Source organism: Vigna radiata, chromosome 11 (assembly GCF_000741045.1).
Source record: "Vigna radiata var. radiata cultivar VC1973A chromosome 11, Vradiata_ver6, whole genome shotgun sequence".
In the NCBI taxonomy this organism is placed as follows: Eukaryota; Viridiplantae; Streptophyta; class Magnoliopsida; order Fabales; family Fabaceae; genus Vigna; species Vigna radiata.
The window spans coordinates 1,066,155-1,090,192 of record NC_028361.1 but is presented as its reverse complement, the minus strand read 5'-3'; the positions used below and the strand labels follow the sequence as shown (position 1 = coordinate 1,090,192).

At 31.3% G+C, this 24,038-nt stretch overlaps 2 protein-coding genes and 2 non-coding genes across 4 annotated transcripts; all 4 read right to left on the bottom strand.

Annotated features, from left to right (window-relative positions):
* Positions 1–51: 51 nt before the first annotated feature.
* TRNAT-AGU lies at positions 52–125 on the bottom strand. The gene has a single exon. It is a non-coding gene; the product is annotated as a tRNA-Thr (tRNA).
* A 75-nt stretch (positions 126–200) lies between these two features.
* On the bottom strand, positions 201–274 carry TRNAT-AGU. The gene has a single exon. It is a non-coding gene; the product is annotated as a tRNA-Thr (tRNA).
* Positions 275–1,166: 892 nt separating this feature from the next.
* On the bottom strand, positions 1,167–5,828 carry LOC106778017 (ADP-ribosylation factor). The gene is made up of 7 exons (XM_014665896.2): positions 5,559–5,828; positions 5,371–5,461; positions 3,492–3,607; positions 3,254–3,313; positions 3,103–3,168; positions 1,628–1,824; positions 1,167–1,542 (listed from the first exon to the last, which is right to left on the bottom strand). Exons 1-6 carry the CDS (start codon positions 5,613–5,615, stop codon positions 1,633–1,635), a joined length of 582 nt encoding a protein of 193 aa, XP_014521382.1. The 5' UTR covers positions 5,616–5,828; the 3' UTR covers positions 1,167–1,542; positions 1,628–1,632.
* A 2,176-nt stretch (positions 5,829–8,004) lies between these two features.
* LOC106777811 (protein EXPORTIN 1A) lies at positions 8,005–22,910 on the bottom strand. The gene is made up of 32 exons (XM_014665572.2): positions 22,678–22,910; positions 22,132–22,248; positions 20,097–20,189; positions 19,911–19,982; positions 19,560–19,667; positions 19,406–19,488; positions 18,816–18,954; positions 18,672–18,740; positions 18,520–18,594; positions 18,319–18,381; positions 18,187–18,231; positions 17,827–17,934; positions 17,539–17,640; positions 16,548–16,742; positions 16,359–16,418; positions 15,811–15,921; positions 14,276–14,373; positions 14,079–14,187; positions 13,326–13,391; positions 13,146–13,244; positions 12,974–13,054; positions 12,792–12,881; positions 11,511–11,596; positions 11,301–11,381; positions 11,041–11,223; positions 10,822–10,888; positions 10,407–10,517; positions 10,211–10,318; positions 9,594–9,731; positions 9,375–9,512; positions 9,199–9,303; positions 8,005–8,705 (listed from the first exon to the last, which is right to left on the bottom strand). The coding sequence occupies exons 1-32, from the start codon at positions 22,774–22,776 to the stop codon at positions 8,583–8,585; spliced, it is 3,222 nt and encodes a 1,073-aa protein (XP_014521058.1). The 5' UTR covers positions 22,777–22,910; the 3' UTR covers positions 8,005–8,582.
* Positions 22,911–24,038: the final 1,128 nt, after the last annotated feature.

Genomic DNA, 24,038 nt, shown 5'->3' with positions numbered 1-24,038 from the left:
AATTATTTCAGTATATAACATTCAAATTAGTTAAAAAACAACAAAAAGATATGCTCTCGTTGAGAGTCGAACTCAAGACCTCCCGCTTACTAAACGGGTGCTCTAACCAACTGAGCTACGAGAGCTAGATGTGAACTTTTTATTAAAATAAGGTATATAGAAAATTTAGATATATAACCAAAAATTATTCCATCAAAAATTGCTCTCGTTGAGAGTCGAACTCAAGACCTCCCGCTTACTAAACGGGTGCTCTAACCAACTGAGCTACGAGAGCTGATATTCTACTGTAGTAAACGTTATTTATATAACAAATGTTTTGAAAGTTGATTCTTTACGCATAATTTTGTTCAATTTAAGGACAATATTGTTTAGGTATTTGTTAACTGTTAGTCGTATCAAACTTTGGCCTTCGATAGATTATCCTATAATTGTAATACATAACATTCACTACTTCTAAATGACATTTTGAATTTGATTTGAACAAATGATTATAAAATAAAATTAATTATTTCTGAAGTTTATCTCTCATTGTTAACACTGATTATATCATTAAATCCGTCTTTTCTCCATTTCAAGGCATTTAACGCACCAAAGATTTGGTATCAATAAAAATGTGTTCCATCTGATTAGAGAACAAAAGTATAGGCTTATTTTACAGATATAAAGACAAAATATTCTCGTTTTTATTACATGTCTTTATTTGAAACATTTATATATTCTTATATACATATATATTCTCTTTAACTTTCTACACAGTCAAGCAAGAAAAATAAAATATTTCTTTTCTTTCATTTTCATCTATATCAAGCAAGCTACAAAAAATGATCTTAATTTCTAATCTTTTATTTATTTTTCTTTATTTTCTTGATAAAGCAAACAACAATTTCCTAACAATTATCATTTAGAAGTCAAGTTCGACATGGCTTCAATTATTGTCATACAAAATTGCAAAATCAGTACAAGTATTCTATCTTAACCTTTCAAAACCAGAACAATCTGAAGCAGACCATGAAACTAATGTTTTACAATATCAGTAAATATTTGCATAAGAACGTAAATGGTAGGAAAATCGAATAAATAGCATGCCATTAGATAATTTCACAAGCTTAATATTTTAGATCATCTGTTGATATTTTATCTAATCCTTGCATTATTAGGGATGAAGATTTAACTCACTTCAGAGAATCCAAATCTTAATACGTCAATGACAACCAGTTTTCAGCCACACAACAAAGGAAAAAAAAGGGAAGGATTAGGGTAAATCATGCGAAAATGAACCAAAAGATACATGTCCACCACAAACAGGGGCATCAATATGACAAAAGAATTCGTGAGATTCAAATTAGTTTTCATTCGACATGCTCAAACTTCTATACACTGTGCAAAGTCTTCTCTAAGCACCTTCAAAGTCAAAGCATCTATCTACTTCAGCAGGAATAGATAGAGGTAACCTAATGCAGCCAAAAAAATTTGATTACTTTTTTACAACATTCTTGAATGAAACTGACCCTACACGTTGCTCAATGGCAAAGGCTAATGTACCTGCAGTATGCAATACCCATGATGATGGAATGGTAAAAAGGAAGGTAACTTATTTATGAACATTCAACAGATAGATAGTTCAAACCTAGATTAGAAGGATGAGGCTCCTATTGAAGAGAACCCAGTAGCTTTTCTTTCCTTCAGAGTTGAAGCCAACCAGTCCAGTCCCTCATAAAGACCATCTCCTTTAAGTGCACATGTGCCTTGTATATGCCATTTTCTATTCTTTAAATCAAAGAGACCTAGGCCTTCACATACTTCCATTGGCGTCATCGCTCCTCTCTACAAAAGAAAAAAAAATTATTAAGGCAAAACTCACACTGTTTGACCAGAGTACTTTGTTCAAGAATAGAAGTCTGCTATTTTTACATGATATCAAAGATTAATAATTTTATATAACATATAATAACCACAAAGAACAAAACAATTCCAACATTTCAGTTTTCCCACCTTCTTGGTCTAGATTTCTAGCAAAAACATTTTATCAATACCACAAGTTAATTTCAGCCGTCAACTTGGTACATATTTAGCAAGATATTTTCAACCCGTTTATACCCCCATCAAACAATCAATCTGCGCAAGGTTAAACACAAGCCTGAATTGGCATGAATTGCAGCATTATCCCCTCCTAATAGCGGAAGAAGTAAAAACAGATATTACTCCACATAATATAGCAAAAATATGAGTTGAATTTTAGACCAAGATGAAACTACAGTTGTTAGTGATCTTTTTTATGGTCGGGCAGGCTATCTGGCGTATGGATAGCTCCAAGGCCAAACGCTATACTTCTGGTTACCTTTGGAGCTGTTGTATTATGTGTCTGCCTGATCCAGTTCTACCATTTGCTGAAATTTAATCAAGAGGAACAGGGCCAGCAGGGACCATACTTCTAACCATCTTCGCAAAAAGGCTCTAATACCCCACCCCAAAAGTTATATGAGCACAAACGACTTACACGCTCTTATTTGAGGAGGAGTGTTATAAGTACAAAAATAAGGCACAGATATTTCTAATCATAAATATATAAATTATATATGAATTATTAGGAACATTTTTACTTATTCCCGTATCATATCCTTATTAATAGAGGATGTTAAATTTCCTCTATTTATTGTATTGATTTAATTTTCTCGATATAAATAAAACACTTGTACTGCCTCAAAACCATGTCGTTTCAATTTAATGTCTCCCTATATCCTAAAGTTTAACACCCGAAAAGTTTTATTATATTCACCTAGTGGGATAGGACTTTTTTGTTGTTGTTATTACCGTTTTACACAAGATTTAAGATAGCAGTAATAACATTTCAGAAACCTCCTAACTAATATCATGTGATTGTAATTGTTTCAATGAATTGATTAATGCAAAACTTAACGGAAATATGTATCAGTACATTTTAAACAAACTAAAATAATAGAAATTCTGATATCCTCTTGGTGTATTCAGTAAACAATGTCAACCAATTACAAGTTTTCGCCACTGTGCGATCTCCAGTCATAGAGATAACCTTAATGTCAGGACGTGCGACTAAAAACAAGTAAAAGGGTAACAAAGAAATACCAGGTCCTGCTTGTTGGCAAACACCAAGATGACACTATTGAGCATAAATGGGTCATTTATGATTGTCTGCAAGTAATCCATGAATCAATTCAAAGTTTGATCAGAATGACATACGAAGACACTCAATGAAAGTGAAATTTCACTTTATCACCTGAAATTCCTGCTTTGCTCTACCAATTCTCTCACGGTCCAGACTATCAACAACATAGATCTGTATAAATGAATACATCAACAAAAGTATCAACCTTGCCACCATATGCCCATATAAACCTTTCTTTCCACATTTACTGGAATGATTAATGATGTTGAAAGAAGGAATTTTTCACAAAACAACCAGCTTAATATAACTCTACTTTCAGTGAGATGAAAGCATGAAAATTAATCCTCACCAGGCCATCTGTGTTGTTAAAATAGTGCCTCCAAAGTGGCCTTAGTTTCTCTTGTCCCCCAACATCCCAAACTGTGAAAATAACATTCTTATACTGAACTTTCTCCACATTGAAACCTGCAAGACAATATAAATTATAAACCTAGAGAAACAATATACAGATCTATTTGCTAGCTGCAATTAAACAAGCCATGTCAATACCATACAGACATTTAACAACTGTCACTAACAAACTATTAACATGTCAATCTTCAGAGTTTAACAAAAACTATTAGTATGCAACTACTGAAATCATGAACCACTAGAGCTAGAAAATTTAGACAAAGTAAATATTGACAGAGACGGAAGGAAGGTTAGAAGAGTGATTGTTGACAATAACTGCCAGAGTATGTCAACTCTTCATACCTGCAATTTAAATCAAATTTGTTGGAAAGTTGTATTAAATGCTATCACCTCTAGCCTACGGTAGTTGAAGCCTGTTTGGGGGTTGTCTTAAATAAAGTTTGAAGGGTGAATATAACTAAAATAGAATATAGAAGTAGGGTACTAACCTTGTAAGATGTTTAGTAGGGTTAAGTTAGACTCTAAATTTAATGTCTAAGTGAAATTTTTGGACAACTTTAGTTTGTTGTTCCCAACCCCTGTTTTAGTAGAATGAGAACTACTGTACCAACAAACCAACTTCAAGAGAACAGAGAAGGGCTTTTTCAAATTTATTGGAGCAATCGAAGATCCCAAATCCAGGGTTATGAAAACCAGTCTAGTTATTGACCCGGTTGAGATACTAGGTTAATGGTCGAACCTTTGGGTCACTTGATTAACTCGATTGACCCAATCTACAATAAAAAATAAAAAATATAATATACATGTCTAACATAATTTGACAAATCCAACCCACATTTAAATTTTTTATTATAATAAAGTATTAATACATTAAATAACGAATAAAGCTCAAGATAATGTGATCTCACAGTTTAAATTTCAAAATATCATCATAGTAAAGTAATTATCCAAAATAAAGTTCTTAATAATAACATAAATCCATAAATAAAAGTAAACAACAGAACTCCATAAATAAGTTTAATCGGCAATCACACACACATACACATAAAGCAAAAACAAAAATAAAAAGATAAACTTGGACCAGGTCACCAGGTTTAGCAATCAAATAGAATTTACATTAGCTCTCGGTGGAGTCGTGAGTCTGCTGCTTCAATCAAAGGAAGAATCAGATTTTCAAAAAGATTACATATTGCAGATAACTTTGCCCCATATTAAAACTATCCATTCTTATTAATTAATCAGCAAAATCCTTTTTATTTCATGTATTTTTTTCCACTTTAAGGATATTGGCAATAGAATATTTTCATTGACAGCAATTTTATAATCACGCTATCATTGATGAAAAAAAGTTTGTTGTTTCAGTCTCAACCAATACTTGCAAAACTAACTCGTAAAAAAATATTAATGTGCACAGCAATTTGTGAAGTTTTACCGTGTTAGAAAAGAAAAAACCACAGCAATTTATTTCCAGCTCTAACTTTTGTTCCACTAAATTAATTGAAACTACAAACATGGTTGCATGCACTTCACTTGTACCCATTGCCAGTAGGATTTTTTTCCGACAATCAAGAGCGGAAATCCTCTTTTATCCCAACAAACTTATTCTTACAAAAGTTCGCTTTATTTTTAAAAAGTTTCGCCAGTCAATACAAAGTCAAGGGAGCAAATATACAATTCTGCTAAACCTCAAATTTACGCAATCAAAAAACAAAAAACAAAGCAGATAACCAAGCAAGAAAGATTTAAGGAAGAACAAATATGCGTTCGGATCTAACAAATAAAAAAATTATAAAATTAGACCTAATCAATCCACCCACCAATTGTAGGAACAGTGGATAAAACTTCTCCAATGTGAAGCTTGTAAAGTATGGTTGTTTTGCCAGCAGCATCAAGACCAAGCATCACAACCTGAACAACCCGATCAGCGAAGCAACAAATAATTGAGTTCAGAAATTAACTTCTAACAAACACAAAAGAATAAACAAGTAGGGTTGTTAGAAATTACCCTCATATCGGTGTTGCCGAAAAAGGTGTCGAAGAGCTTCCGAAAAGCTTGACCCATGCCGGTGCTTGTATGTGAGTATCTATCAGATTGCGAAAGCTACGAGATTTCAATTTGGGTTTTGATCGATTTTGCAAATTCAGCTGAGAATGAAAGAGAGTTTCTGTCAACTTTGAACAATCAAACCAATTTCTCTGCCTTTGGCTTTTTCCTTCCTTCCAAGAATTTTCTCCCTATGTAAAGCACCAACTAACAACCCAAACTCATTTTGAATTGTCATTGAAATTGAAATTTGAAACAAAACAAATATATTTTGTTTATATTTTAAAGTAAAAGATATTTTCATGAATTGTAATAACATTCATTATTAATTTATACCATATATACAAAAAGTTTTTTTTTTATTGAGTTGTTACATGTATAATTTCTTTTAGTGTTCTTATGGTATACTTGTATTATAATAGCAAGCAATATTATGGTAATTTATTCTATAATAAAAAATAATGATAATAACAAAAAAAATTTACAATTAATATAGGATAAAAAAGAAATTAAATACCATGTTTAAAACTAATATTATTATTTAACAATTGCTGTGAATATTATTATTCGGGACTTTTTCGTCCATAATAATTGAAGGATAGTGATATTTCGACAATATTTTTTTGACAACATTTAGATATTGATTACGTGTTAATCTGTGGTGAAAAATTAATTTATAATTAATAATAATAATTATTATTATTGATTGTAGAGTAATTTTTGACCAATCACAAATTAACACATAATCAATATTCAAATGTTAAAATAATTGTGAAAATATCATTATCTATCATTGAAAGCCTTCACAACTTATAAATATACGTGTTTGACCAATGTCTTAACCTACTGGATTATTTAACTGATGAGTTTGAAACAAATAGAAGATAATCTATTTAATAGTTAGTATTGGCATGGGTTTCGGATTTTATTTTATGATAATAAAAAATAAAAGGTATTACTAAACTTATAAAAATTATATTTATAAAAGGTAATTATAAAATAAATAAATTTTTTAATTTTATCATACACAAATTCTTTATTAGAAATAGTTAATTGAACTAAAAAAAACAGTTACACAATCTAAACATAAAATAATAAGAATAAAGTAATAATAAAATAAAATGAATTAAATAATGAATTTATTTTTTCAAGAAAGTAAGTTTTTTGTGATAAAATTTCTATTCCTACTCTTTCTATATTATTTTTTTTTTCACTTTATTAATTGTATCTCTGTTCGTTTTCTTTTCTTTCTTCTTTGTTTATAATTTTTAATTATTAAGTACTTCTATCTCTAATTATTAAATACTTAAAATTTTGACAAAATGAAACTAAAAAATTAACTTGTATGTGTTGTGTTATAGTATTTTAATGACAATTCTAAACATTTAGAAAATTAAGTTTATATTATCAATTACATAAAGTATATAAAGTTAATAATCATCTTAATTAATAGAAACATTAGTTGACTAATTAAACATTATAAAATATTTATATGATTAAGTGTGTTTCATATGGGTTCAAAAATTAAACATGTATGTTCATTAAACAAAAATAAGATTATTTGAAATAAGATATCTGATGAGGAAATGTTAAAAAGGTTTTACATCTAATTTAATATAAATCACCATATCCCAATAAACTAAAATCCATTAAAAAAAATATTTTTTTGATCATTCATAAAAGATTATTTTGTCGCTTGCTACGATAACATTGAGAAACAAATACATTAAAAAGCAAATATATTTTTTTTATATTGAGTTAAGATCTCATACAGTTAAAAATAAATATTAGACTATCAATGGATTAAATAAATAAAGACTAGGAATTTTTAAAACAGTAGTTGAGGTATAAAAAAGGCTAACCGTACAATCTGATTAGATGAGTGGTGGTGACGCTCAGCGAGTGACATTAAAGGTGTAACAAATACAAACATCATGGTCATCTCTACATGGAAAACTATTGAAACGAAGATTATTAATCTCGCGATTTTACATAAACTCATGAGAGTCGAGTAAATTTAATTCGTACACTCAATTCGTAATGAATTTATTTTAAATAAAAAATATTATATAAATAATATCTAAATTCAAATAAGTCTACAAAATTATATAATTTTAAATAAATAAAATTTATAAATATATAATTCATAAAAATAAATATGGTAAAACATAAATACTTAAATTATTGTTATTAATTTTGATATATTTCATTAAATATATAATAAAAACAAACAAACGATTTTGTTTTTTTTTTTAATTTTTCCTCTTTCAAACTCGTAAAATCGTTTCAAACTCGCGATTCTACACGATCCTACCGATCTCACAATTAATTTTAGAGTTTACATAGAAAAGAATTTACTTCTAAGTTTGGAAACGTAAACTCTTAAAGGTTTAAGAATTAACTCGAGAGTTTAATAACCATGATAGAAACAACCACAATTCATGTAGTACGTTTAATACAAGCAAAGACTAGAAATTGGAGGTAAACCAGGTTTTTCTTTCAATTATCTACAATAACAGTAGTAATAATAACAACAATAATAACACCATGAAAACCATATATTAATGCAATCATGGTTGCATCAATTCCCCTAAACTAATAGGTGGAAAGAATACAGAATATCCAACCAAAAGGATTTTTCTGCACAAATCATCAGAGGATACGTCACACCTAAGGAGTGATCAATACTTAAAACTGACTCATCCATCCTGTGATTCTACGGAAGCTGCCTTGATGTATCCTCCCATACGACTACTATCATATCCTAAATTAGCAACTGCATAATCTAACACTCACCCAAACAGGGCAGTATCGCCAACAAGCCAACACGATACATTGGGAAAAGCAGGGAACAAGATTTTTGAGAGCAAAACGCTGCATGTGTTCTCAAACCATCCGGTATTTGATTGAGTCAAAGCGCCTGTGACAGAAGTCAGAATGCCGATGCCGATGTTATGTGTTAACTTCTATATTGTATGTAACCTACTATGAGTCAACCATTTCATCTTGCAACTCGCTCGGGGCAACGAGTCCTGGAATAGATAGCATTCTTTGTCGTTCCCTATGTCTCTGAGCTGCAGCCTCTTCAGCATAAAGATCTTTGTTATCCTGCGGTAGAGGGACACAATTAACAAACCTTAGCAGTTGGACAAATACACTAAAAACACAAGTCTAACACATAACGATACACTTGCTGCGTCAAATAATCTAAGGGAAGCAAACCAAAACAACAACCAGCCATGTTACATAGAACTTCATTAAGGAATTAGAATACCAGGCATGTTGCGAAATTAATGAAGTTACATATTGAAAAGAACAAGTGCTTTCAATGAGAGAAGAGAATAATTATTTTAAAGAAAACAGTTTTCCTTCAGCTGTTTTTTCAGCTGGTACAAGGTTCTAAAAGGTGAAAAGTTTGATTTCAAGAAATTCAAAAATGAAATTATGCAAAAGCTTGGAAAAATTTAAATTATCACTTGTACCAGCTTCGTTTAGCAAAAAATTGATGCAGTAGTCAATATTCTATGGGCAAAAGTTCAAACTTCCCAATTGTGGTGCTGGTGAAATGAGGTAAAACATACAGTACTATATAAAGCATTACCTGAGCTGAAAATTCTTTTGACTGTACAAGAAAATCTCGAATGTGAGTTTTAAATATGGCAAGGTCATTTGTTGACTCAAAAAGTCCATTAACAAATTGCGTAACCTGCAAATTTCTTGCAATTAGTCTTCTATTCGGGCAAAGGGATTTATATTATTAGTTTTCTCCTCAATTACCTCTGAAGCAGTCATGTTTGGAAATGATGTGCTTAAAAGTTTTATTGTGAACTCACGTACAAAAGCTGCATTACTTGGGTAAGGATAAGGATTTGTAGCAGCATCCCAAAGAGGCTCAGTTAGGGAGCCAGAGTCAGCCTGATAAATGCCAAACTCTTCATTATAGCAAATTTTCACTGACTAATGAAAGAAAAATAAAGTTACGATTTGAAACTGTACCAGACAGAACAAATGTTGAAGCACCAACACATGTAATTTGAACCCAGGTTTATGAAAAGTGTCTGTCAAGACAACAAATATCTCTTGCTCAATTGTCAAAAAGTACGTCCGATAAAACTGATTACAGAACTCTGATACCTGTTTAATATATGCAAGTAGACATTAAACATAAACTAATAGAGAAAAACAACGGAAAACTTGAGGGAGCATCAGAATCATCCAGAATAGGAAAGTGATAGACAATAACAAACAAGAAAAACTAAGGAAAATAAAAGGCCGGTTTGTTTGTGCTCAATTAGAAAAGTGTTTCTTTAGTAAAATATGTAAGTTTCTACTTCTTTAGGTTCAATTTGTTTATTCAGTGAGCAGTTTTCAGGTTTTCTTAAGGAAATTTGGGTCAGTTTGTTTAGCTTAAAACAAGCAGGAGTTTGCCTATTTTATTAAACAGGTACTTAATTTTTTTTTTAATAAACACTACGAAACAGTGCTTCATCTTCTAAAATAAGTTATTTTTCTTAAATTGCTTATTGTAGAAACCTGTGTTTCAATTATAAATAAATTGTTTCACAGCTTTGGAAATGAAGTGAGATATGGATTAAATAATATACAAAGATCACCTGAAACTTCTTCAGCATCTCAAACAATAGGTTTAGCCCAGTCTCAGCGATATTCCTTTCTGTATGCCGAAATGCCCATATTATTGAATCCATAACAAGCTTCAGTTGCTGAAACAAATTACACACAACATCAGAAACCAAATAAGCTGCCACACAATTATTTAGCGTAGGGAAAGTGCTAGGTAAGAAAAACCACCTGACTGGACAGGCAGATCAAAGCAGGGAAACAGTGAGTAGCTATGGCACACAGTAATGAGAAGAACTTTAGCCGATGCTCTGGGTAGTCTTCAAAATTCTTTGTAATCATCTGTGTTCCAGAATAAAAGAATAAATACAAATGTTGATATTTAGGTGCAGATACCCAATAATTATACACCATCACAATTGATAGAATATAACAGACAATGAATCAAAAACAGAACTTCTAAGCGATGTAAAACCAGTTTCTGCAAATTTAAGCATAGATTAACAAAAACCACAGACCAGAAAAAGGCAATTCAACTTGAGAAAATAAATGTGGGTTGGCCATGCTGGAAGTCTATGTAAGGGAATTATGATCAACTATTGCAGTGTGCAATGCAGTTACCTAGACAAATAACCTAGATAATTACCTCCAGTGTGCACTGGAAAACAGCTTCAAATATGCGAGGGACATCTTCAACCATTGCAGCTTTATATCTGCAGAGCATATGAGCGATCTTAGCTTATTCTCTTTCTACAAGATTATTTTGGCCATGGGTGGACATTATTAGATTATAAAAGAATATAAACGTAGAGTTCTGAGTGTTAACGCTCAATTAATTAACAAATAGAGAGAAGAATTGACATACTTGTTTACAACCGTGGCAAAAAGTGACAAGACCTCTGATTCTCTTGCATCAGGCACATTCCTAGCATAATCTCCAAGAACAGGATCCATCATTGGTGGTACAAAGTGTTTTGCAATTTGTGGTTGATCCTCAGCCTTGTCCAAGAATGTATCAACTAGTTTAAGTGTTTCTCTCTTAACCGAACTGCATCAATAACAATAGTATCAAGGTTAACAGCAACCTGGTTAATACAAATTCAATGTTATATTAACCAAACCTACCGTAGAAGCTTAACATAGGATGTTCTAGAAGCAAAAGGTCCACCCTCTGCAATACTTTTCGATATAAGCTCACTATACATTCTGTTGCAGGTAAAAAACATATTAGTCATTATTAATAAGAGGATAAAAGAATCTAATCAGTATATTTGTTGCATAAAACAAAAATCCATGTCAAAATAATATAAAAACATTTCAGTCAACAGAACATACCGGTACACATTCAACATGTCCAAAAAAATCAATGTGATCTGTGGTAGGAAATATGTTCCTAGAGAAGATGCAACACTTGTATTTGTCTGCAATTAGAAGAAATGTAAAGCACGAGGAAAAAACTAAACAAACGCTACAAACCATGACACAAATATTAGTGGTTAGCTATGTAATATATAACCATGCACGTAAAGTTGACCCATTTGGAATAATTGGTTCATGATACGATATTGGAAGTCTCCAATACCCTACCAAGTTGTCAATAGTCGTTCCTTCTTTAAATAAAAATTGAATTTTAACAAAAGGTAAGAAAACCAGTGCATTGACCAGCTCAAATAATAAGACCCAAAAGGTTTATGCTTTTATGAAGGTACATGCATGTTAGAGAAGTAATATAAACTATCATTGGTTCATGAGACGATATTGGAAGTCTACATTACACTACCAAATGGTCAAGAATTCGTTCCTTGCATCCCCATTCTTGAAGTAAAAAGTTGAATTTTAACAAAAGGTAAGAAATCCCTTGTGCATTGGCCTCGCTCAAATAATAAGACCCAAAAAGGACTCTGCTTTTATGAACGTACATGCATGTTAGAGAAGTAACATAAACCATGAGGGTCCACCAAACAGCTAAAACTTTCAAAATAATAGTTATATGTCTAACAATTACACATCAACACTTGGTAGAAACTTAAGAAAAGACAAGGTGTTAAAACCCTGCCTAATTATCAAATAACTAGCAAGGTACAACATTATATTATAATGACTCCTATCATGTGCTCAATACCAAAGTCATTAGATGTATTTTTTTATGAAAGTTTACTGAGAAGGAAGGTCGCCCTATTTCCAGGTAAAGGTAATGTTAATCTACAAGTTTCACGAAAGGCTTGTGGCTGTCCTTCTAATAAGCTATTCATGAAGGTCCATTACCATCAGCAGGGAATAAACCAAAAAAGTTTATGTTCAACTGCCAATAATGCACACATGAAGAGTACAGAATACAAAATTTCCAATTATGATCATTTACTAATAATGGAATGAACAGAATGTAAGATACGAAGAAATAATTCACCCATCAACAAAGAACAAAGACTTGTGTAGGAAATTCTAAATTTGGAAACAAAAGATCAAACAATAAATTAATCAAAGAACTTATTTTCAGATGACTAGAAAGAACTAGAAAGAACAAATTAATTTCCACTTCAAAAGCCTTCCAAGCATGCAAAGTGGAATTCCAGGAAATATAAAGTAGAATAAACAAAATTACTATAAAAATTATACCTGTAATATATTTAGAACATTTCGGATCACATCTTGATCCTTCAGAAAATCAACATTTTGATGTGCCTTCCCAATAATTTCCATCCATCTCTACAAAAGAATGAGTAGGACGAGAATTCGTGCATGTAAATAACATTAAAGAGATAAAGGAAATAACGTGGCTTCTTAATCAAACAGATAACCTGATTCGGCAGCACCATCAACTTTTGAAGATATTCATCTCTCTTCTGGACATCAGACTCTGCTTGAATCATGTAACCAACCTACAATATTTAATATCAATGAAATATATACACATGCAAATATAAGCATATCACCTAAAATTATCAGTGAACTTAAGAGAAAAGTGGATACAGATTCATAGAACGAGTGTATTTGATGGGGTTCAAGATCCACAATTGTATTAGGAAGAGTAGTAAGAAGTTCAGAAACAAAGGGCCCATTTTCTCCAACCTGACATAATAACAAACATTATTAATATTATTCTTATTACATATGTAGAAACGGAATATACTTTGGGAGGACGAATGTTACCTGGGTGATAACAAATTTACGCTTGCACTTCTGAACTATTTTCAAAAATGTATCGCAGGCCATATCCTAAAATAAGTTAAATATGAACAAAATTACGAAAATTGAATTCTGAACGGTAAAAGTATTCTACATGTAAAATAATGTTTTAATCATTGAAGAATGCACAGTATTTAAATTAAATTTTAGCACTCAAAATTGGAATAAACTACTAGTTCAAAAGAAAAATGAAATAAGTTAGACTTAGGTAAAAACACAAAGCAAGGCATATAAGGATCAGAATAATCAAATTACACATTGAGTTAAATACATCACTAATATAATCAAATTTTAAAAGAAAAAATAGAATAAGAACTAAATTGGAATATTAAAACTAAAAAATCTAATACTGATTTTTTAAGAAAACTTATAATTTATTATTGGATGGTTTATATAGGTTACTGAATGTAGTGTTGAAATTTTAAGATAGACTTTTAGGGGCATCATATTAAATTATTAAATATGTTGTAATACGGGCTTATGACTATGTGCAGCAAATTCTGTTTTATTGTAATCTGTGTGATTTAATATTTCTCTTCTCCAGAGTCCAAGATATCAATTGATGTATAAATTTCAATTTAAGTTATTTAACATAAACAAAGCCCGTACCATAAGAAAGACAAGCACAACCAAGGTTTATTCCAAACAAGTCATGCAAATATCATCAGAGATGACAGACATCTAAATCTGACAGAAAATAAAAACACAAATCAAAACCTGAACTCCAGGATGTGTCTCATGCATAAACTCAAACAACTTATTAACAACAGTTTTAAGAAACTTCCAGTGAGCTCTTAAAAACCGTGGATACTGCCCCACAACATACCTGTCAGAAGAAGAAACTGCACCATTATTCAACAAAGGAGATGCATCAATAAAAACAAAAGGCAAACAAATACACAAAAATCACTTACATGATATTACTAGCAATAACAGCTTTGTTATCTTTTCCTTTTGTGATTTCACATAGGTTTAGTAAATCACGAATGACCATAACCAAAAATCTGTTTTCCTGCCACAGAACCAAGATGTGAGTTTTAACTTATTTTTCTTGAAATAACACAACCAACAAAAGAATCCAAAAGAAAAAACAAAGATATTTGCTAGGATACATGTGTAATCTAGCCTATTGGGCCTGCGCATTGTAATGGTCAGAGTACCTGCGCAGGAGCCAATTATCCTAGACTAGAAAATCCAGCCTAATCAGCTAGATACAGCTACTAGGACTCAGTTGAGTTTTAGTTAGCTGTCACGTCTGTTTGCAACTGTACTGTAAAAATATCAATATCTGTGATTTTCTAATTTCATATCAGAATAAAAACGATAATCCAGGATTTATTTCAGTCAAATTATTCACACCATGAATACAACTAACATTACTCGGTTGGAAAATTATGTTATACATACATCAATTAAAAAAATAAAAAATAAATAAAACAACATTGAGGATAAAAATATATTTATAATTAGGATATATCAGTTATAGTCCATATTACCAAGCCAAAATTGATGTTGATATGTACCAACAATTGGGCTTAAATGGCTCTAGTCCTGTTACCATGTTTGTCAAACTCAAACTTGAGTGAAGAAGTAGGACAAGTTGAACTCAATTGTAATTTCCTAGCCTCCAATGACCTTATTACAACAATGATTTACCATGACTCAAATGATTGGAAGAAATTAACTCCTTTTTCAAATGTTTTAACTTCAATAACTTGCTTTTATGAATTTATAAAAAACTGGGTCATTATTGTAGTTTTATGTTTAATTAGTTTAGTTATTGTGATTTTCTATTTTACTACATTATTTGAATTATTGTTGAGTAAATAGTATCATGTTAAGCCTATATGTCATCAATAAGTATTTAAGTAATATTCTTTTTCGATTATGTTGGTAAACTCCCAAGAATTTCCATGCGATCTTCACTAGACAAACTTAGGGAAGCTACACAAGTTTATGTAAACGCTATAGGATTGTAGTTATCAACATTGACTTGGGGCTCTGCCATGCATCTTTTCCAGCATTGCATTTCCCCCAGAACCCTTTCTCCCAGTCCCACATCTCTGTTTCTTCTCTATGAAGAGCAGTTCTGGTCTCATTTTGTGCCTTATGTTCTTTTACATTGCCTAAAAATCAATGAGTTTGATTCTTTGGTTTATTTATCTTCCCTACTGGGTCTTCTATTATACTCTTTTGGTGTTATGTTATATTCACTGTTATTTTCTCATGCTTACCATGTTTATAAAATAAATATTTAAAATTGGAACTGAATTTATTAACATATTATTAGTTATTTATAGTATCATTATCATACTAGGAATTAAGAAAATATTTTTGGTAAGGACCATACGATCCCACAACTTTGAATCTTCAACCTTCAGCCAATCTTAGTAGGATGACATTTTAACAACAGTCGGCAGAACAATGTATATTGGGTTGTTCACAATACCTGCTCTTCCATCATGGAACCAGATATAGATCCTATAGCCCAGCACAATGTGTTCAAATTGTTCCACGTCCAGTCCTCACCACTAAGTTGTTTACTTAACTTCCTCAACATCTGCACATGACAATATAAAAGTTCACTACATCAAGTTCGGATATTTGCCTAGGTACAAAAATGCATCAATTTTTCAATTGCAAGTCAGTATACGAAAATAACATTGATACAACATCGATAAATCCTTGGGTTAATGAAGCACAGCCTTTTTTGCGCATGAACAATACCATTGTCAAAGTTTAAATCTAACGACTCATGCAAACTGCCCAAACCCCCAACAACTAGGGTGACCTTAATGGGTTTTAAAATTGAACTTATTAATATTATCTTTGAACAAACACCAAATATAAATTGCATCCTAGTTTCTATCCGCAGATGAAAAAAAAACAGTTCATATTTGAAAAAAAAAATGCAAACGTTCCAATAATAAATTTGAAATAAAGATTGACCTTTTATCTCCCTTCAAAACATCGATCCACGAATTGTAATTCACATACCTGCTTTTCAGTATCATCATGGTCAAGATGTGACAAGTAAATAAGAGTCTCCCTCATAATCTGTATAATTGATTGAACTTTGACTAATCAGAATATGATGACAGAAATCTCTCAAATTTATTCTTTACTCATCCAAATAAAGTACAATATTCATTTGTTAACAGCTTCCAACACCTTCAGTATTGTTACCTTGTATTGGACAAGAACAGCATTGTCCTTCATTGTTTCTCGCACTATATTCCCATTTTCATCTTCAACTATGAGAACCTCCTCTGGTTTCGCCATACGACAGATCATTAGCATTCTCAACTTTGACATGGGACCAGTATAAAGTTGCCGGCGCTGAAGAAGTTGTGAACCAATGCCATCAACCATACCAGGCACCTGCTTGCCTTTGAGAAAAATATAATCATGACCTTAACCATTCTTAGAATGATGAAAACAGTATATATAATGATCAAGAGAGACATAAGGAAAATAATGAAAATTTAAAGTTGAACAAAAATACACATTTGAAAATGTTATAAATATTGACATAATTGAAAACCATTTCAGACAATGTATACTTCAAAATAATGATTTTTAGGTTTAAACCAACTTATCCAAACTATATCTTGTAAATAAATATCTTAGATCTCAGAACACAGACTATAATAGTAATAACCTATGTTAGTGAACTGAAGAAAGAGAAAGTACGGAGAAAAAATTTCCATAGTTATTTATTACACCTAAGTTTACCAGATTTGATTTTATTCATTAGATTCCAATTACAGCATCGTACTTTATTAGCAAGAAAGAAGACATTTTATTCATTAGATTCCAATTAGAATCTATATTGATTTCTTGGGAAGATGGAATTCGCAAAAGGAATAGTACAAAAATAGAAATGGTTCTCTTAATTGCTTTAGAGTAGAGGAAATTGTTAAGACCAAGAAGAAAATTATGGGTAAAGGACAATAAGAAATCAACTTTAAAAAATAGATAAGTGTAGAACAAGGAATGGAAGATGCCAATGTGGTGAAAAATGTCCAAAATAAGTACCAAACAAAACAATGTTACAGCTAACAATACCAATATCAATTAATGTTCAACACAAAAAAGGTTAGGAACATATCTTAACAATGCCAGCTCCTGATTTTAACAATCAAGATCAAGGTATGAGAAAAATAAAAGACAGCACCTGAAGTCCAATCATGCTTGCTGCTGTTGCTGCCGGGTTCTCCAAACCATGGTGTGGCTCAAACAACTCTGCAACCAAGACATTCCAGTAGTCCAGACAGACCTGATATTTTTTGGAAAACAAGTACACATAAAATCCTTGTACATTTCAGAACACTATGTTAGGACACTTCCAATGGTAAGGAGGAAAAGAGGTCAGAGGTCTATCAGGAAAACTTGAGAACGAAAAAAAGTTTGAGAAATCACAACATAAGCATTCAAACCGAAGAGATAAATGTTATCATAATACCTTAAAAACTTCAGTATCATCCACATATGAGATATTGATGAGATATTCAAGACCCAAAAGCAAGGCAGATATATTCTCTTGAGTGGATTCCAGAATTCGAATATGAACCTGCATACGCAGAAGGATATCACCACACAAATATTCTTGTTAATAAAAACTTGAACACTCATAAAACAAACAGAAAATAAATACATGAAATATACATAGAAAGAGAAAATATGAGAAAGAGTTGATGTAGAGTAGAAAACTTAGGAACAACAATTCATGATATGGAACATTCTTTCACCAGGTCACATTACATCTCATTAATATAAACATTCCTTGTAATCACATAACATAAAACTGAAAAAATAAACCTGCCTTGAAAAATGATGTGAAGAACAGTGCCACATTTTGTATAAATGCCTAAACAGGGGAAACTTGTCAGAGAGATGCTTCAAAAGTAATTTAGTGTAAACCAGGCTAGCTTATAGCCAAATTACAGAGACTTACTTGTTCCTCACTTGAACCATGTGCATATGCCTCAGGTATATTAGTAGTTGGCGGAAGTATGCTCTGCAGTAAACATAACACTACCCCAGAATCAACCAAAGAAACTATCACATGATCAAAGTAGAACAAAATAGATACAGGAATATGATGAAGCAAATGGGTAAATACAACTTGTAACAGTAAATTATTATTAAAACACACCTGCAACTGAACCATGAATATGTTATACATCTTAATATGGGCATCAAAGTAATTCCGAAATTGGAGGGCTGCAACCTGTGAATATTAAAAGACAGTGATTTCATCTTGAAAGTTTCAGCTAAAATCTTAAACACACAGAGGATGGAGCATACCTCAGTTAAGCATTGCAATGTCAGGTTCTGATATGCTGGAATTGGGAAAAATTTTAGCAGTGTCTCAAGCTGTAATGAACAAAAAGCCAAAAGATTTCAGAATTGCTCGATTGCAGATTTAGTTAAGCAGAAAACTGCACCTACCAATGGTGATTCAAATATATAGCCCAAAGGAATCCATGATAAGAAGGCATTCAATGTAGACAGTGTTGCACATATGAGCTCAGTTCTTTGGGACGCTGATAACACGTATAAGCACAACTCATGTATGAGTTGAAATTCACTGCAAACAGCCAGGTATAATTCTTAGCATTATGTAAGTACTCCTTCCTTCACAGCTAAAAATGAGGAGCATAAGAAAATAGATAATTGATGTCCAGAATTGAGAAATCAGTTCCAACTATAATCTAACTCAAAAAGAGAATGCCATCCCCTGTTACCTTTCGTGATAAATGTATTTGTGCAATTCCTTTCTACATAGTTTACCTTTCAGTATGTCAGAGTGACAATTATACTCTATAATATGAGCTTTGACTCTATATATATTTTCAGCAACAGAAGCTTATCTATCCCTCTACACAATTTAATAAAAATTTCACTTTATTTTGTATTTTCTAGACATTTCAATTCAGAATTCTCTATTTTAATTAATTTATTATTTCCTTCCGTAACCAGACAAATGCCATATCACCAAAGTAAAAGAAAACATGTTAAACAAAGCCAGTCACTATTACCTATTCAATGATTGTTTAAGCTCTTTTATCTTCTGCTGAGTCATCTCTCCTCTTGAAAAATCAAAAACCTCTTCACTCAAGAGCTGAAAGAACATTTTGTAATGTTACTCGTTGATTAAAGGAACATTTTTTATGAGAAAAATGATGAACATACCTTCAATATTGCCATACAATTCTCACAAATTGTTTCACTTGTTTTAGCAGCTGAAACAAGGTCTGGAACGAAGCTTCTCCATCTCACTGGCCATTCATGCTTCAAAATCTGTGCATGCAGGATTTATTTGAGAAAAACATTCATATGCAGTTAATCAAACAAAAAAAGAATGTAATCAAAGATTGCAACAGAATTAGTAAGTGATCAGTAAAAGAAACCAACACATCCATTCGAAAAACAGAGGAAATCTATAGAAAATGCATAAATTTTATCTAGAAAAATAAAATATGCACAGTAAAACTGGATAAGAATAACATAAATAATTAATTGAGCAATATGACATAGGTATACCTGAACTAAAATAATATTGAGTTTGTTGACATACAATCGTTCTGTTCGAAATGACACTTCATTGCGTGATAGCTAAACAAAAAAGGGACGGTTAAGAAGACAAAAGATGCAAAGAGACTAAAAGCATACAAATCAACACAAGTGTCACTAGCTACAGTCTCTGCATTTTGCAAATGTTACTGATACCTGTACAATAACATCAGAGATGAAATTTTTCATTCCGTCTCGCTGCTCAGCAGGCAATGCATTCCATCTATATTTAATTACACCTTCTAGAACCTGTATATACAATACAACTATAGTAACAAAGTGGAGAATTTGTTTGATACCAAATAATGTTGCTTCATGGATCTATAAACCAGTTGAATGCAGAAGTCAGGGATAAAAACAGTGTAAACGTACACACATAATACACAAGTAAAAAAGTCAATAATTCCATCAACAAAACAACCCCAAAATTGTAAGGTGGTTAACATTTCAGCAAATGTTGTAATTAGACCTTTAGGAAAGTAATTTTGGCTTGAAATACTTCCACTCAAATACTAATTAGCCATAACTGAAACAAAATAATTATGTCCTTTAAAATAAGCATACTTCCAACTTCGATTATCACAAATAAAGCTTCAATCTAGCACATACACCTTGATCCATACAAAAAAACATTATCTTCCTTACAAGCTATAACTGATGGTAAATTGCATAGTTATAAGTTACATGTGTAATCGATGGTGGTAGTTATTTAGCAAGGGTTACAAAATGACATTTGAAGCTAAAGCTATAAATCCCAAAGGATGGGATGAAATGGCTGACCCAAAAATGCCGTTACATCAAAGATAAATAATTTCCTATATATAAATAAACGTACAAAAAAGGCCCAAAACTAAAAATATATTAAGAACCCACAGTCATAAATCATAATTCACAAACACAATCACCATAAATCTAAGGACTAACTAAGAAATCGAGGGGTTTAACATTGACACATAAGTTGATGGAATCAATTGAAAAATAAAAGGGGAAGATGATGCCATTACAGAAGAAAACAGAGAGGGGCTGTGAAGATATGTGTACAAACTACACCAAAAAAACAAGGACAGAGGCGTGAACGCACTCAAATGAGACCCGTCAATGGTTAAGAATACCAGCAGCCAACAAGGAACAATTTTGGAACAGTGTGTCATAATATGCCAAACTTGGCCAGAAACTACACCAGCAAGTAGGGTTGGGTCAGGGTTCAGAGCAGACTTAACATAGATCAACTTTTCAAGTGTTTTTGTACGAATCATCAAAACAAAGTGTCTCAAACCATAGTGCCAAAGGAAATCTCCAACTGTCAACAAAAAATGGAGTTGCTTAACTCCATTTTGATGGACCATATTATGCCATGACAACTTTAAAAATTTTAATAACTTTTCACTTCAACTCAACAACTATTAAAAACGTGGCATGGGGTTTTAGAGTCTGGCATTGTCTTTGGAGTGTTGGATGTTGAAAATGTTTACAAATTTAAATGAAAGGAAAGATAATGAAATATTAAGTTCAATGAACATTGCCCCTGCATGTAACTTCTATTAACTAGGCTAAGCCATGACTATAACACCATGTTAAAAAATGGATTTTAAGTCTAACTAAATCCTACCAAACTGGTTTGGAATGTGAAATTTGCACCTATATATAACTCTAAATTAGTCTCATCTTTAGTGAACTTTCAACTGTAATCAACACAGTGTTTCTTTTGCATCCCAATTTTCATTAATATTTTTTAAAATTTTCATTAAGAAAATTATCTCTAGTCCCTTTTTTCTGATTCCATACTAATAACTTCAATATTAGTTGGTCCCTGCATCTCACAATTTCCTTCATATTTTATTAATCATCGTTGTTGCATGCAGTGGTTATGTCTTTGTACTCCGACAGTAAACTGTGCTTAAATTCATGAAGTTGTTAAGCAACATTTATTATAAATGTTTTTAAATTGAGTACACCAGTGTATCGGATTCCTCTATCAAACAAATGTAGTAAGTTCTGAACATTCATTTGGGCATTGGAGTTTAATTTAAGGTCCTGTCTCCTGGAACTTAATTGTAGAACAATCCACGAACTCCATGAAATGGTATAATGATCTAAAAGTATAATTCTCTGTACAGGATGTTTACGTCTTACAAATGAAAAATAAACATCGGCTATTTACCCCACATTATCGATCATGAAACAAACTAACCTGCAAGGCAAAGAACTTTGTATTTAGGCTTTGAGTGTTCTGTAAAATATGCATAACTTGGAGCCACGTATCAGGATTATTTTGCAAATCGCGTAAAATCTGGTCAGCAGCAGTTCTCTGCATTATTATAAAGAATCATTACTCAAGCATCCAAAAAGCAGGTATAAACAAGCAGAAAAAATTGACATGTTTCCTACATTTACAATGCTACCAAGAGTTCCATTTTCCAAGTCCACCTTAATGAACCAAGTCAGTGACTCCAGAAAGAATAATTACGAGAGGCCAAAGCAATTTAATAGTGAATGATTAAAAATAATAACTCTGTATATAGCTTGGCTAGTGATAAACCCTGTACGGAAACACTGTTCTCACTCATTGGGAGACACGAACAGAAAATGAAAGCTAGAAGCTTGGAGAAGCCAAAAGGTGAGTGAAGATGAAAAGAGAATGTCACAGTGAAGCAAGAAATAGGCAAATTGGAGAGAATGTTGAATAGTGGAGACGCAAGGGAAAGAACAAGAATGACGAAAAAGAAGAAGAAGCAACCTGTTCCTTGGATCCGGTGCCATAGAAGGCAGCGACAGTGGCGTCGAGTAAAGGCACGTCAATAGGTTGGGTTAAATCCCTGAGCTTCTCCGCGGCCATGGAGTGTGCGATAAACCCTAGAATCTGAGACGAGAAGAAAATGGAAGAAGAGAGAAAATATTGCTGTGAAAGATTTGATTTGATTTGAGGAAGGAGAAAGAGGGAGTTAGGGAGGGAGAGGGAGTTTGGACTTGGTACGTTATATATTGAGAGAGAACACATATGACAGCTTGAATTTGAAGCAGAGTTGGAAATTTGGAAAACTTTTTATTATTAATTATTATCATTCTGTCTTCTTCTGTTATTTAATTGCCACCTGTTTTTTTCAAATAAATGTAAACTTTAATGCGAACTTCCATTTAATAGAACCCTAGATAGTGCCATTTTATGTTATTCTAAAATTAATGAAGTTTTAATTGTTTCTAAAATTATAACATTTGAACTGAAATTTAAATTATGTTTATATTTATTTATATCATAATATAAGATGAGAAAATTAAAATTAATATAGATAATTATTTCAATTAATGTTTTATTAAATTAAATGTTATTGAAATATATAATATTTACTCATGTTCTGTTAAAAATATTCATTTTATTTTAAATAAAAAATAATGTATGAGTAAAGAATGTTAACTAAGTTATTATTATATAATAATTTAATAATAATAATAATAATAATAATAATAGTAATATTTGTGAGGAAAATATAAAAGTATTATTAAAAAATCAAAAAATATCTTATTTTAAATTTTAAAAAATATTATCTATAGTTACTTATTTAGTTTTGTTATAAAAATTTACGGTGGCTACTTTTAACGAATTATTAATTATATATATTAATTTTGCTTCAAAAAATGACAAATTACAATTTGTAATTAAAATGGTTATTAATTTCAAATGATACAAAATTTGCTATTTAAAGATGTAAGCTATTTTAACATACAATTTTACCTTTAAAATATTTTTAAAAAATAGCTTCAAACATGCATAATGATTTAAACACTAAATATTAATACGCAATAAACGTACGTCATGAATAAAATATATTCAATAATATTATTACAATTGACTATATATATATATATATAAAACTTGATTAATGAATATAAAAGAGAAGAAAAAAAAAGATATTAATCAACAAATAGTTGTAAAATTCATTATATTTTGCTGCAAATTGTTTAAATCCTTATGCATGGTTTTAGACAACTAATATATTGATTATTACATGTTAAAAAAGCAATCATTATATTGCTTCTTCAGTTATATTAGAATCAATCATTAAATAAAAAATTAGGTTATCATTAAAAAATCATTGGCAA